The sequence below is a fragment of the Gasterosteus aculeatus genome, chromosome 9 (genome assembly GCF_964276395.1).
Source record: "Gasterosteus aculeatus chromosome 9, fGasAcu3.hap1.1, whole genome shotgun sequence".
NCBI classification, from domain to species: domain Eukaryota; kingdom Metazoa; phylum Chordata; class Actinopteri; order Perciformes; family Gasterosteidae; genus Gasterosteus; species Gasterosteus aculeatus.
This window is the reverse complement of record NC_135696.1, coordinates 1,692,078-1,706,656: the sequence shown is the minus strand read 5'-3', so window position 1 is coordinate 1,706,656 and position 14,579 is coordinate 1,692,078. Positions and strand designations below refer to the sequence as shown.

The window sequence follows — 14,579 nt, the reverse complement described above, 5'->3', positions numbered from 1 at the left end:
GTTCCTCTGAGTGCCCCGTCCCCATAAAACAACTAGAAACGTTGCTCTTGGGAGTTTAGATGGGGTGCACACACGCACACACACACACACACACACACACACACACACACACACACAGGCATGCACAGGCTGGAGCTGTGAGGTCAGACTTACAACCCTTGTCATATCAGTATGATAATCTATGTCAAGTGCAAAAAGATGCCCACTGGTGGTGTCCTACCCCCTGCAGACAGACACACACACACACACACACACACACACACACACACACAGAACATGCACTGAAACACACAAACGAGTGACAACCCATCTAACTCTCTGAGGTATTTAGGATTTAATAATTCAGCTGTTCCAGGGTTGTCTGAAAAAATGTCTACAGCAGGCAGAGAGAGAGAGAGAGGGAGAGAGAGGGAGAGAGAGGGAGAGAGGGAGAGAGAGGGAGAGAGAGGGAGAGAGGGAGAGAGAGGGAGAGAGGGAGAGAGAGGGAGAGAGAGGGAGAGAGAGGGAGAGAGAGGGAGAGCAAAAGAGGAAGACAGTGAAGGCGGAAGAGAGAGGAAAAAGGCAGAGAACAGGGAACAATAAGGGCTCATTGTTTGTTTTGTTCTGCTCTGAAAAAGAGGGAAGAGAAGCGCTTCCCTTCTGAGACTGACTCACAGAGATAGAGGCAGCTGTGAGTGTGTGAGTGTGTGTCTGCGGGTGAGTGTGTGAGTGTGTGTCTGCGGGTGTGTGTCTGTGTGTGTGTGTGCATGTATCCGACAGTGAATAGGGTTTAACCCGTCACGGCAATGAGTTTCTTTACCCATCCATGGACACAATGAGACCGGCCGGATATCAAGCTACCCACCCACCAACCCACCCACTCTCACACACACTCACACACCAACCCACCTACCCACACACACACACACTCACGCACACACACACATACAGACGAACGGACAATATTGATTATCACGAGTGGAACGAGTAAAAGCTTTGTTCTTACTGCTAGATTACAATGGTCCTTCGTCTTCTGTGTGTCCTTTGCGGGCGCTCCATGGAGACTGACTCGGGTCAGTCTCACAGTGTGTATTCGGGTGTGCGCGCTTGTATTTGTGTGCGACGACGGGACAGCAGAAAGCAATAAGGCAGCTGAAATGGTGCCATCAGAGCTACATGATTGATCAATTGAATTCCATCACGGGGACTGGCTGGTGGGATTAAATGGGTCGCCGTGGGTTACCCGGCTAAAGCATCATACTGGCTTTATCTCCCTCCTGATTGGTCTGTCACCGAGCGACCCAGACACTCACACAGCTGCCAGAACCCGCCTGCATGTGTGCGCGAGAGAGACTATGTGGTTGAGAGAGAGAGATTACGATCAAGGGCTGTGTTGGTGAGAAAGTGGGTGAAAGAGGTTTTGTGTTCTGAAAAGGTGCGGCGAGGTTTTGTGAGTTATGGGGCGCTGTGCGAGTGTGAGCTTTTTTTTTGTTAGCGGCTGATGTGACCATTTGAGGTTTGCTATACATCTTTGAAACAAACTAAAAAAAACACCCTCCGTGCCAATGACATCAACCTCAAGACGATGCTGCGTAGTTTGCAACTACAGTATTAATAAGTAGGGTTACACATCTGAGGAGTTGATCAGCATGTGGTTAAATATGCAAATCTACCATGTAAAGAGTTTTTGTCATCATTTCGCTTGGAGATCTTAACATTGCACTTGACTAAGATGTTGGTACGATGGGTAAAGACATAAGCGATCATGTATAAAAACACAAGTTGGTTGTCCAATTGCAAAAAAAACGAAGGGAAGTGATTCATTAGCAGTGAATCTGCCTGTGTTCGTTTTCAAACGTGACCCAATGCACTTGTCACAGTGAAGCGCACACTTACGTCTCTTGTGCAATCGAGGGATTATTTCTATTTTCCCTCCAAATGACTGATTTCGACAATCTGATCTAAAGGTTGTTGTTTACATCTTGTCCAACCTTCTGACCACTCAACCGCATCGCCGGGAAAGGATTTAAACACGGTACCATTTAGCAAAAGCCACGAAAGGAACGCAGTCCTTCTTTTCTGTAAGAAAACAAATAATGCATGAAAATAATGATGATACGAGTCCCAATAGCAGTAATCCTACAGTTAACTGGCTGTTCGCCATCCCGCTGTAGTACTAGCTGTATGAGTTAGCTGCTTCACAATTGGACCAATCACACGCTTTAAATTGCAATCGTATTCAATTGAAGAATTTCTGTGATTGTCTGAGCGAATGCACACAAATAGTAACTTCTTTCTAAACGTGGGCACAAAAAGAATCTAATGCAGTACTTTTGTTTACTGGAGAAGCTTTGATAATAACAATGGTGAACACCTTCATTTTTTTTTTCTTCCTTTCTTTGTTTAGGATCACAGTCTGGTACAAATGGATCTGTGTTCTCTGTCCAAATGGGGAAAAAAAAGATACATTTGAAGCCTCTTTCCACCCGTCTGTCACATCACCCCCTCTGCCACCGGACACACACTGTCTCCTACACACACACACACACGCGCCAAACACACAGTGACCCCGAGGACTAAAATAGGCTCTCAGGAGCGGTTTGGAGTGATGAATTGGCTCTATAACGGGGGATTTTCACCCTCATCCCCTTTTTCTCTCTATCTTTTTTTCTCTAGTTCTCTCTTTTCTAATCATTTGTGGGCCGCGACTCTTCGGAGTTCTTATAATTGTCTTGTTCAGTCCCTCAGACTCGCAATAACTGGAGGATACGAGAGCACACAGTCTAATACTGATACCGCAGCAATATATACCTGTGTGTGTGTGTGTGTGTGTGATACGACACAAACGGCGGAGAGGTGTGTATATATGAGTACTTTTCTTTGAGAGATCAAGAATGAGAGACAGCGTATGCTTGGTAATGGATTGCATTTGTATCGCATTTTCTCTGAGTTTTCACAATCTACCAAGTCCCAAATCAGCTCAGTGGCTTTCATTTGAGGCTATGATTTGCTCAAACTTCAGCCTCCACATCTCCCTCGCTGATTCATCGTTTTGCATCGTCTGTGCCGGGTTTTTTTTGCCCTCCTTCCTTCTGCACACCACACTCCCCAAACCCCCCTTCAGACCTCTCCTCCATCTCCCCCACTCAACCATCCTAACCCCTCTCCTCTCCCTCACTCGGTTGCAGGTTTGCAGGAGTCACCGCTGGCCAACGGGCACGTCCACGGTGGGCGGGACTTCCTCAGGAAGCAGATGAGAGGGGAGCTGTTCTCGCCGCAGCAGATCGAGGTATTGGACCGCCTGTTTGACAGACCCTGTCCGATCCAGTCCGGCTCTGACCTCTATGTGAGCCCGGACCCTGGCAAGGTAAGGGGCGTGGCATCGCGCAGGCTCTGGGCGCAGGCGGAGTTTGACTCACGTTAGAAACAAACACAGGTCCATCTTTTGGGTGATGCGTTACTTTTTCCTTATGAGGAGTGCCGCATCACCACCGAGGGTGACTTCTAGTGAACGCATCCCATTTTTCCTCCCCGTCAAACATTGTACCTTGACATTTGCTACAAATATGTTGTTAATATCATCTTTTTATTGAGCAAGCTTCATTAAGACAATTTGCATACAGTAGAAAGATACACAACAGATCTTGACGCGCTGCGTTGTTGCTGATTCTCGTCTCTGCTTTGAGCTTACAGCCTGTCCTGCCTGCTCTGCCTTGCCATGGCAAACCTGAAGAAATCCTTCAGATTGCATAATGAAATACTCCTTGTTATATCTCCGACACAATGCAGAGTCATCGCCTTCATTTTAATAGATTTCCCTTCCGGTTCTCTTCTGTTGCTTTTGCTCTCGGGGCGCTTTGGAGGAGTCAGCGTGGAGCCGCGTTTGGCCGTCAGTCTGACAGACGGCCCGAGCTCCCTGCGGCCTGATCAGCGTTGTGATGGCTGCAGCGGAGGCCCAGTCACATATTGATGTTCCTATAATCCAGATACACTGCACGGGTTAATGAGCATATTGACACCAGGCCCTCGCTGTGACCTCACTTCCTGCTGCTTGGTGTGCGTGTGTGTGTGTGTGGGTGTGCGAGTTGTCTGGACGAGATGGAGGAAAGGATTTTCATCTTAATGCTGCATCTAAATTGACCTCCCGTCCTCTCTGAGCGGTTCAGTGCATGTAAACCTGAGCGGAATAGAAAGGTGTAAGTAGCACGCGCAACAACACAATGACCACCAGCTAGCGTTTGTATTCTCTCTTCCTTTGTCACGCTTACTTCTAATCTGCAGGTCGGAGGTCACATTAAGGGAATATTCTTTAAAAAGTATCCCTGCATCAGGTCTATTTATTCAGTCAATGTCAAGGGCGAGAGGACAAACACACGCAAGACGAGTGGTGGTGTACGGAGCAACATTTGGGCTGCAGCCTTAGACCTCTGGGGCAGAGCTCGCCTTTTTATCCATTGACTTCCCTGCGGCTGACACGGGGCGTGGAGTGGCACAGGGCGAGAGGTCGACAGGGATCGGCTCTAGTAGCTCTATAGACTGAGACTCAAGACTATAATACCCAGGATTCATAGGTCAGTGTCCCCTGTGGGCCCCGGTCAAGCCACTGGGGTCGGGCACAGGGGCTTTACACCGCAGGTCGCTCCCAGGGGGTCAAACTGGTTTAAGGCCACTGCTTTATGATTACAAAGAGGCACACACACACACACACACACACACACACACAAATTGCCATTGCTGTATGTCTCTCTACCTCTGCTTCCTCCTCTCATCCTGTCTAGTTGCCCCCTTCCCTCCCAGCCCGCTTTTTCCCAGAGGGAATGATTGACAGTCGTACCCTAAACACCGACACCATGACAGCTGCAGCTCAGCCGCTGTGGTGTGTGTGTGTGGTGTGCGTGAGGTGTGCGTGTGGTGTGCGTGAGGCACCGCTGGCAGGGTTATGGTCCACGAAGGTCATGCAGTGTTGTGACTGACATTCCTAAAAGATGCCTGATCTACGCTCGGGCCCCGCTGTCGAGGGTGGTGCAGCATGTGAGGGCGCCCTTAGTGAGTGTGTGTGTGTGTGTGTGTGAGAGTGTGGGTTACAGAAAGAATGACAAATGGACAAAGTGACAGTAAGCCAGAGAGAAAGAAAAGTGCCTCCATTTCAAGTGCCAACAGTGGAATGCTAATACACTGAAATTTCAGCGGCCATTTCAATCTCTTCGTTATATCTTCTCTCCTACTCGTCATCCCACTTGAACCGTTCACATCCCTCACAAACAAATGCTATGTGGCGTTTGTCTCAGACCCTTTCTTTATCCTTCCTCCCTAACGAGTCATCCTTTTATCTCCCTCCCTGGTTCCTCCCTCCGAGTCTATTAAGCCCCACTGCTAATTTGTGTGTGTGTGCTGGCGCTCTCCCTGGGTCTGCATGGGTGCCTGTCAGAGAGAGTTCATTTGAATTTCCCCTCAATCACTTCCTATTATCTAGGTGATAAATCAGCAATCGCTGATGGAGCCCCCCGGGTCCAAATGCCCACCCCAGCTCCACCCAAGTCTGCCTGCACTGGGATAGAGGAAGACAAAGTGCTCGTCAGAGTCTCCGCCCAAAAAGCTTAAAACAAAGCAGGGAAGGATGGAGATGGTTTCTAAGTGGCCTACGCTCCGTCTCTCCTAAAACAGTCAACACCTGAAGCAGGAGGGCAAACATCATTCAAACAGGAGGAATATATTTGGGATTATTTTCAGTAGAGGATGAAATCCAATTTTGTACTCCATTATTACCACCAGATGTCATCATTCTAAATTCCACTTCGGCTGATGTTGCGTCAAAGAATGCAAATAATAAGCAGGGAAATCCCAACGTTATTGTTTTTTTTGAGATTTTGCGCCACAGACAACGGCACAAATTCAAAATGTACAACGACACTGAAGCTCTGCGTTGCAAACTAAGCCACTTTATTACTCTCTTTAACCTCGACCAAGCACCGCTGGCCACGTCCAACCTTTCTTACCTTTCACAGTACAATAAATAATCACCATACATAAAAATAAATGGAAGCTCCATAAAAGAGTTGGCTACGCAACACATGCTGCTTTGGCTCAGTCGGTCCGGCTGGTTGGTTTATTTTTAAAAATGTGTTAATTCACATCAGAGCTATAAATAGTTGGCAGGCGAGTCCTTTGCATTCGCTTTTTGCATTTCAATTAATTGTTGGTTTCAGGTTTATTATGAGATCTTTTGGTAAGAAAAATATTCAATATCACCGGCAAACAAAATAAGTGTTTCCTGACTGCAAAATTTAAATCAATAAATTCTGCATGAACTAAAAATGTCGGTCTGATTTGGGATTTAAAATGTATGAACTGACACAGTTGGAACGGATCCCCTCCCCTCTGCTGCCATGCTCAGTTTGAGCACAGATGAATTCCTTCCCCGCAATCCCTGTCTCAGTTTGTGCGCCTCCGAGGGGATTGTTTGTTTATAGCCGAGCCCTTTTCCATCAGGAGTACACAAGACAATGTGGAGGGGGAGAGAGTGAGGGAGAGAGAAAGGGAGAAATGGGGAGCTATTTGGGGAATGGAGAAAAAGGGGAAATACTATTATGCAAATGATGCAAGCCAACAGGGCCAGTGTGTGTGTGTGTGTGTGTGTGTGTGTCAGAGGGCCGATTAAGGCTCATCTGTTATTGATGTGAAATTTGGACCTAACCATTGCCTTCCCACATCCAAGCCAGTATACCGACCTCCTGTGTGTGAGTGGCGGGTACGAGAGACAGGAAACAACGGTGGCGAATGGCAGATTATCGCAAACCTTTGAGCAAAACATCGACTAGAACACGTTCAGCACAGTCCAAAGGTTCAATTTGTCTTACAGAACCTTAAATACAAATCTTCTCCTTATAATAGGACGCAGAGATTCTCCCCCCCCCGGCCCCTGTGCACAACTGATACCAAACAACAGAAGCTGACAGAAATCTGCACTTAATTAATAAAACACAATGTGTGCGACGGCTTATCAAACGGCAATAGTCTCCACGGCAGTTTGTAACACTACTGGGACAGAGTTTACAACTCTGGGTTTTCTCCAATGTTCAGGAGATAAAGAGCACAAATACCCGCACTGGGGTTACAAAGTAGTACCGCAGCATTTGTGCGCTTTTTGCAACGTTGCAGAATGACGTCGCGATACAATGTGGAAAATCCAGGTCAAACACTTACACTGGATGACTGTATTTTTACGGGAGCTTTTTGCACACTATGTCCAGAATTAACAATAAAACGGAAGAAGCGTTTTATTTAGCTTATGTTGGTCTGAACGTGTCTGTATTCTTTAGACTCCCACAAAACCAACATTTCTTCTTTTCAGCTTTATATTATGTTGTTTTCTTTAATCCTATTTAGTGAACCTCTTCCCGCAGTAAAGTTTTAGTTCACTAGGTTCAGGTAGTCTTATCTTAGTAAAAGTTTTTTTTTATTCAACTGGCAACAAAAACTTTCTGCAAACTTTTGAAAGGTTGCAAAAAGAAATGTAAACAATATTTTGGTTTCACCATTTTGTTAAAAAAAAAAGTTGAATGTTGGCGCCATCTTGAAAATGTGTCTCTGTCACGGAACGAAAGCTTGTGGACGAACATACTCCGCCATAGTTAACTAAATGCACACAGCTTGCATCCATTTCTCTTTGTATTCTCTTCCCCACCGACGCGTCGTCTCACCCGTCTCTCTGGCCACGACTTCCTGCCCCCCCGTCCAGTTCCACCCGCCGCCTTCCCGTGCAACCCTCCACCCAGCCCTGTACGTACAACACCCCCACCCGCCCCTCCGCAGCTGCGTCCCTCCCCTCTGATGAGGGCTGATGGCGCTGTATGAGCGGTAGAATTGACAACATTTACGGGGCCGAATGAGAATGATCCATCTTGCTTAGCGGGCCTGTCACCCCACTAGCCAAACTTCATCACGGCCAATTACCACGGCAGACCCCGTTCTCCTGAGCCGCTGCCGCTGCCCGGCCCCCATCTACATGGATACACGCACACATTAGACACCATTATGATAAGACACGGGGCGGAGGGGGGGCGGCTGCAGTGATGGCGGAAAAAAATAAAACAACTACAGGTGTGATGGAGTGGGGCAAAGAGGGGCGCTAAGAGAGAAGAGACGGCTTAAAAGTGTGTCTGAACTGTAAAGAGAGAGAGACGTGTGTGTGTGTGTGTGTGTGTGTGTGTGTGTGTGTGTGTGTGTGTGTGTGTGTGTGTGTGTTGGGTAGTGTACTAGGTAAGCTCTTATTTGGCAGGTCACAGTCCAGTGGTTGTGTTGTGTGTTGACGAGCACAGGGGTGTTTAAGAGGTCAGTGAGCACAAACACACGCCTACACTTACGCCTCTACGCACGCACACACACACGCACGCACACACACACGCACACAGATGCAGAGGTATTAAAAGGGTCAGTGCAAAACTCCAACCTCGTCACCTAAAGGAAAGTCTGATTGATGTCATTAGTGCACGCTTGAAGGCACACACACAAAAACACACACACACATACACACACACACACATACACACACACAATGAAAAAAGCGGAGTGGATCTGGTTCGTGAGGGAAAGTGGGACGTTTTTTCATGCCGGATTCTGCACAAATGGAGTCGTAGCCAATGTGGAAACCCCGGTTTTAGTGATTTACTTTGGGTAAAGACGAACTACGTCGGCACCGATATGTATCTTTAATAGTCGTTTTAAACAAAAATATTCAAATGAGTTTACAGTTTACAAAGATTTACAAGTTCACCGGTAGCGATGGGTGCCCCAATTCTGTTGCGTGTTAAAGGCTGTTAGGCTGATCATAGACACCGTGACGTCAGGTGTTTTGAAGCCACAAGTTTGACAGTTTGGTTGTAGCCATCTTGTTTTTTTGAGAATTACAACTGATGATTGAATATGACGTTTTTAGGCTAACAAAATGTGTCCATTACCGTTTATAAAAGGAAAACACACTGTGAAAGAGTGAAAGTTATGAATCAAAAACCAAGACAACTCCCGCATGGGACAAACAGTGATCAAGACCTGACAATCACAAGGTAGCCCCGCCCCAAAGCATACCCTGCTCTATTTCACTGCAAGTGAGGCAATGATGCACAAAAAACATCGTATTGAAAAATACTCCAAACTGGCAATTGAGACCATAAACTTGTTCACCGAGTCAATAAATCAAGTCAGTCTATCCCAGCTAACATTGGGTGAGACACCGGGGACACCCTGCAGTCGTTGACATGTAGGGACAACCAACTATTCACATTCACACACCTGCAATTCCTCAATTCCTAACCGCAAGCAGCCGACTACTGCGCATTTTGAGGGACGTGGTTAAGGGAGGAACGTGGTTGAGGGAGGAACGAGGTTGAGGTTGAGGGAGGGACGAGGTTGAGGGAGGAACAAGGTTGAGGTTGAGGGAGGAACGTGGTTGAGGGAGGAACAAGGTTGAGGTTGAGGGAGGGACGAGGTTGAGGGAGGAACGTGGTTGAGGGAGGGACGAGGTTGAGGGAGGAACAAGGTTGAGGTTGAGGGAGGAACGTGGTTGAGGGAGGGACGAGGTTGAGGGAGGAACGTGGTTGAGGGAGGGACGAGGTTGAGGGAGGGATGAGGTTGAGGGAGGGACGAGGTTGAGGTTGAGGGAGGAACGTGGTTGAGGGAGGGACGAGGTTGAGGGAGGAACGAGGTTGAGGTTGAGGGAGGAACGTGGTTGAGGGAGGAACAAGGTTGAGGTTGAGGGAGGGACGAGGTTGAGGGAGGAACGTGGTTGAGGGAGGGACGAGGTTGAGGGAGGAACAAGGTTGAGGTTGAGGGAGGAACGTGGTTGAGGGAGGGACGAGGTTGAGGGAGGAACGTGGTTGAGGGAGGGACGAGGTTGAGGGAGGGATGAGGTTGAGGGAGGGACGAGGTTGAGGTTGAGGGAGGAACGTGGTTGAGGGAGGGACGAGGTTGAGGGAGGAACGAGGTTGAGGTTGAGGGAGGGACGAGGTTGAGGGAGGAACAAGGTTGAGGGAGGAACAAGGTTGAGGTTGAGGGAGGGTCGAGGTTGAGGTTGAGGGAGGAACGTGGTTGAGGGAGGAACAAGGTTGAGGTTGAGGGAGGAACGTGGTTGAGGGAGGGACGAGGTTGAGGGAGGGACGGGGTTGAGGTTGAGGGAGGAACGTGGTTGAGGGAGGGACGAGGTTGAGGGAGGGACGAGGTTGAGGGAGGAACAAGGTTGAGGTTGAGGGAGGAACGTGGTTGAGGGAGGGACGAGGTTGAGGGAGGGACGGGGTTGAGGTTGAGGGAGGAACGTGGTTGAGGGAGGGACGAGGTTGAGGTTGAGGGAGGAACGTGGTTGAGGGAGGGACGGGGTTGAGGTTGAGGGAGGAACAAGGTTGAGGTTGAGGGAGGAACGTGGTTGAGGGAGGGACGAGGTTGAGGGAGGGACGGGGTTGAGGTTGAGGGAGGAACGTGGTTGAGGGAGGGACGAGGTTGAGGGAGGGACGAGGTTGAGGGAAGGACGAGGTTGAGGTTGAGGGAGGAACGTGGTTGAGGGAGGGACGAGGTTGAGGGAGGAACAAGGTTGAGGTTGAGGGAGGGACGAGGTTGAGGTTGAGGGAGGAACGTGGTTGAGGGAGGGACGAGGTTGAGGGAGGGACGAGGTTGAGCGTTGGCCTCGTGGTTGAGGGAGGGACGTGGTTGAGGGAAGGACGTGGTTGAGGGAGGGACGAGGTTGAGGGAGGGACGAGGTTGAGGGTTGGCCTCGTGGTTGAGGGAGGGACGTGGTTGAGGGAAGGACGTGGTTGAGGGAGGGACGAGGTTGAGGGAGGGACGAGGTTGAGGGAGGGACGAGGTTGAGGGAGGGACGAGGTTGGCCACTTTAACCCAGGTTGTAACATCACAGCTCTTTTAGCTCAAACCACCAGCATCCTCCGCCCTAACGTAACAAAGTAGTTTGGGTTCCTTCCCGTGTTGTTTCCCTGGTGGCAGCTTGTCATGTCAACGTGTTACGTACCAACATCATACATGTTTTTAAGAGGTTGCTTCCATTTCACGTGACTGTGTGAGATCATGTTGCAACAAACACACACATACACACACACAACCACGCGCACACACACACACACACACACATACACACACACACACAGGCAGGTCATTTTCCCATCATGAGCGTTGCGGCTCTGAGAGTCCGTGGTTAATCTATATATCATTGGTCATTAGTGTTGACAGCTTCACTCTAAATCACCACACACACACACACACACACGGATAGATGAGCATAGATGAGAATGGAGGAGAGTGGATGAGAGTGGAGGAGAGTGGAGGAGAGTGGATGGGTCATGGCTCGGTGTTCGGGTCAAACACAGGTGAGGGGACAGTTTCAATTATCCATCTATCTGTCTGCATTTGGCCAACCAGGTTGTTATAGATACAACATCCAACTTCATTGCACTGTAGACACTAGATGTTTGATTTAGTCATTTATTTAGAAAGAACTAGGCTTTTTGTTTTTAGTGGATGGATCATGTGGAATCAGAATAGCTTTTGGTCTAGGAACCTAGAAATAAATCATTCTTGAGTGCCAAATTAAAAAACAAATGAAATCCTCTTTATTCATTTGTGCTGTTATGGTTTTAAAAAGAATACATTAGTGTTCTTTCTGTAATACTACAACGGGTGTGCAGAGAGAACTCTCCATCCTGGACCCTGTACACGCAGGACGTAGGAGTCAGGAGTCAGGGAAGGTCACTTTAGACATTCACGCCCTGGACACCAGACTCCAGCAGACGCTAAAACAGCATTTAATCAGTCATACTGCACCGCCGTCTTCACCTCAACCCGTGTTCGTATATAAAGCATGTTAGTGATAACACCTGTTCTCTGACCTGCGCGTATTTAAAAACAGTTAGTGGCTACAAAAAAACGTGCGCAAAAAGACAGCAAACTCCCCTTTTATCCATTTCTGTCACCGCCAGTCGAGCTCGAGGAGCAGTCGCAGGGCCGCTGTCATTGGTTGGGAAGTGTGACGGCGTCACTCATCAACATCGCGCCCTCACTGTGATGTGTGTGTGTGTGTGTGTGTGTGTATGAATAATAAAGCTGATGCTTATTCTGATTCTCTTTTAACTTCAAGCTCTTTTCAATAAATTTTTCACAGAGAATAAAAAACTACTAGCTAGACATCAAGCAAGATGTCGCCCTGTTGCTTCATTCTCCTTCTCTCTGTGTGTTTGTACCTTCTTTAGTGTGTGTGTGTGTGTGTGTGTGGACTGCGCGTACGTGTGCTGAGATGATCACAGTTCTTATTGTTGCTGGTTTCTGAGGGAGACAAGAGGCTTTGTGTTAGCCATGGTCTCTGCGATGGCACAGTGAGAGTGTGTCTGTGTGTGTGCGCGAGGGAGAGCGAGATGAAGGGAAAGAGCGCGCTGATCCTGTGGTTATAGACCGTTGGACTCCGTAGTAAATCCCTGTCTTTGCAAACAGATCAATAGGCTCTCGACAGTAGGTGTGTTTCTGTATGTTTCTTTGTGCGTCAGTGGGTGTGCGTGTTTGTGTAAAGATTTGTGGCTGCACGTTGGGAAATGTAGCAGGTTCTCACGAGCAGCTGATCTCGTGTGAGCGGCACGTTTTGGTCGCGTGGAACGGAAAAACTGATTTTTTTTTTGTCTTGCTCCATTCCTTATCTCTGTCTCCACTTGCTGCCTCGGCCCAGACGTCCGACTACTCGGCCATGGCCTCGCTAGCCGGCGGACTGGACGAGATGAAGAACAGCCTGGCCAATCCCGGTGCGGGGGCGGAGTTAGGGGGCAGCGTGTCGGGCCCACAGTCCTATTCACTCGTTCCAGGTAAGAGTCGCCCGACTACGTCTGCACTTCACTTTCTGCTACCAGATAAAAAACGTAATGATTTAAAGAGAAAATAAAGATGTATTTATAGCATTTCAACATTTTACATCAATCTTTTTCTTTATACTGTACTTGTTTCACACTTTAAATTGTGAGTCTTTCTTTGTGGCGCATAGTCAGTGATGGTCAGTTTTATTGCGATAATGTTTCCAACATCATTTTAGTACATTTCCATCCCACAAAGAAGAATCCCACAGTTACTCCACTCAGTTACTCAAACAGACGTAAGCTTCATCTCACGAACCAACAACAACGGCAACAATGGTGACAATATTAAATATCAAGCCTGCATCTAGGAAGCTGTGCCACAAAATAATGCGAAGATGCGAGTCTTGAGCTAATTGAATCTATTGGGACGGAAGTGCAGCATTTTGTTGTTCTGCCTGTCGGATTGCAACTAACCTCATCAATATATGCATGAGAGAATTACTCATAAATCCACTGCGACTCCTCCAGCCTACGGTGCTCAGGTCCGTGCAGTAATTCACATTCCAAACACACTGCAGACAAACACCTTTTAAGTCCACCTCAGCAGCAACATGGACACTAAGTGATTGAACCTGTTTAAAGACATGAGTGCTTTGGTTCTCACGAGAGGCCGGAAGCCCCGAGGACGGGAGGAAAAGAAAGGTGGAGCGACGGAGGGAAAGCGAGCGTCTCGTCCGTCCCATTTAAGCGGCGCCCGAAAGAGGCAGAGGTTAATTAAGAGTAGACTAGGGAGCCCTTTCCAAAGGCTCCACGGTTCCCGTCTATAATGAGGGGAATCATAGAGCTGGGAATTTGGGATCTCTGGGAAAGGGCTCCTCTTTTTGTGCCCTTTGAAACCTCTGTGGAATATTACCTGCATAAGTCGAGAGGGAGACCCGGAGGAAAAGAAGAAAAAAAAATCCATTTCTGCTTATGCATGCAAACACACACGGCCGTATTCACACACACTCACGGCTTCTTAATAGTATGCGTGCACTTCCATGCCAGCTTTCTCCTTCAGAATAAAAGATCCGACATCGGTGTGTTTTGACGCGACTCCCCAGACGCGCTGATACGACATTTACACGTTCGGCCTCCCTTTCTGCGGCCAGAATCCGCAGGGACGTTCTTTCCCTTTGCTCGGAACATCACCTGGTCCACTCGGGTGCAAAGGGACAAACGCCACCTCCTTGAGTCCCCCCACCAGGTTTGACATATGTTGCTCTGATGGCCGTGCGTCGGCGGAGCGTTGGCTGGGGAGTCGGCGAGAGGGAAAGGGAGGCAGAGGACACGCGCTTCTGTAGGCGCTAGTGAGCGCGGAGGGGGAGACTTGTACTCGTTTGGTTGACCTCTACTGCAAAGCTGTGGAGAACAGATACATCAACCCAACTGGCATACATATGCACAAACACACACACACACACACACACACACCTCAGAGGATCTGGCCCTGTCTGCCCCCTCTAAGTTGGGCTGTGGAGAGTCCATCTCTCCCCTCTTCCTCCCTCTCCTCCGTGCCCTGTGCACTGACCCTGAGCGGATGAGTAGCCCGTCTGCACTAATGCCTCGCTGTCGCGTCAACCGGGCGAGAAAAACTTTACTACGCCGAGACAGGAGAGAGGAGGCGGAGAGGGACAGAGGAGGCGAGAGGAGGGTGGTAGGGAGGGAGGCGAGGAGGCTCATATTAAGTGAAGAGAAGAGAAATGCTCGAGCTTATTATACCATTAG

General features: G+C 48.6%; 1 protein-coding gene across 5 annotated transcripts in view; it reads left to right on the top strand.

The window, feature by feature from the left end:
- pax5 (paired box 5) overlaps window positions 1-14,579 on the top strand; it is a 48,609-nt gene that overhangs the window by 22,822 nt on the left and 11,208 nt on the right. For 3 of the 5 annotated variants that reach the window (XM_078080055.1, XM_078080056.1, XM_078080059.1), the window contains exons 6-7: window positions 3,168-3,346; window positions 12,692-12,824. In XM_078080055.1, the coding sequence (XP_077936181.1) occupies window positions 3,168-3,346; window positions 12,692-12,824 (312 nt within the window). The remainder of the gene's footprint in view (window positions 1-3,167; window positions 3,347-12,691; window positions 12,825-14,579) is intronic. The other 2 variants (XM_078080057.1, XM_078080058.1) reach the window with 1 other exon arrangement.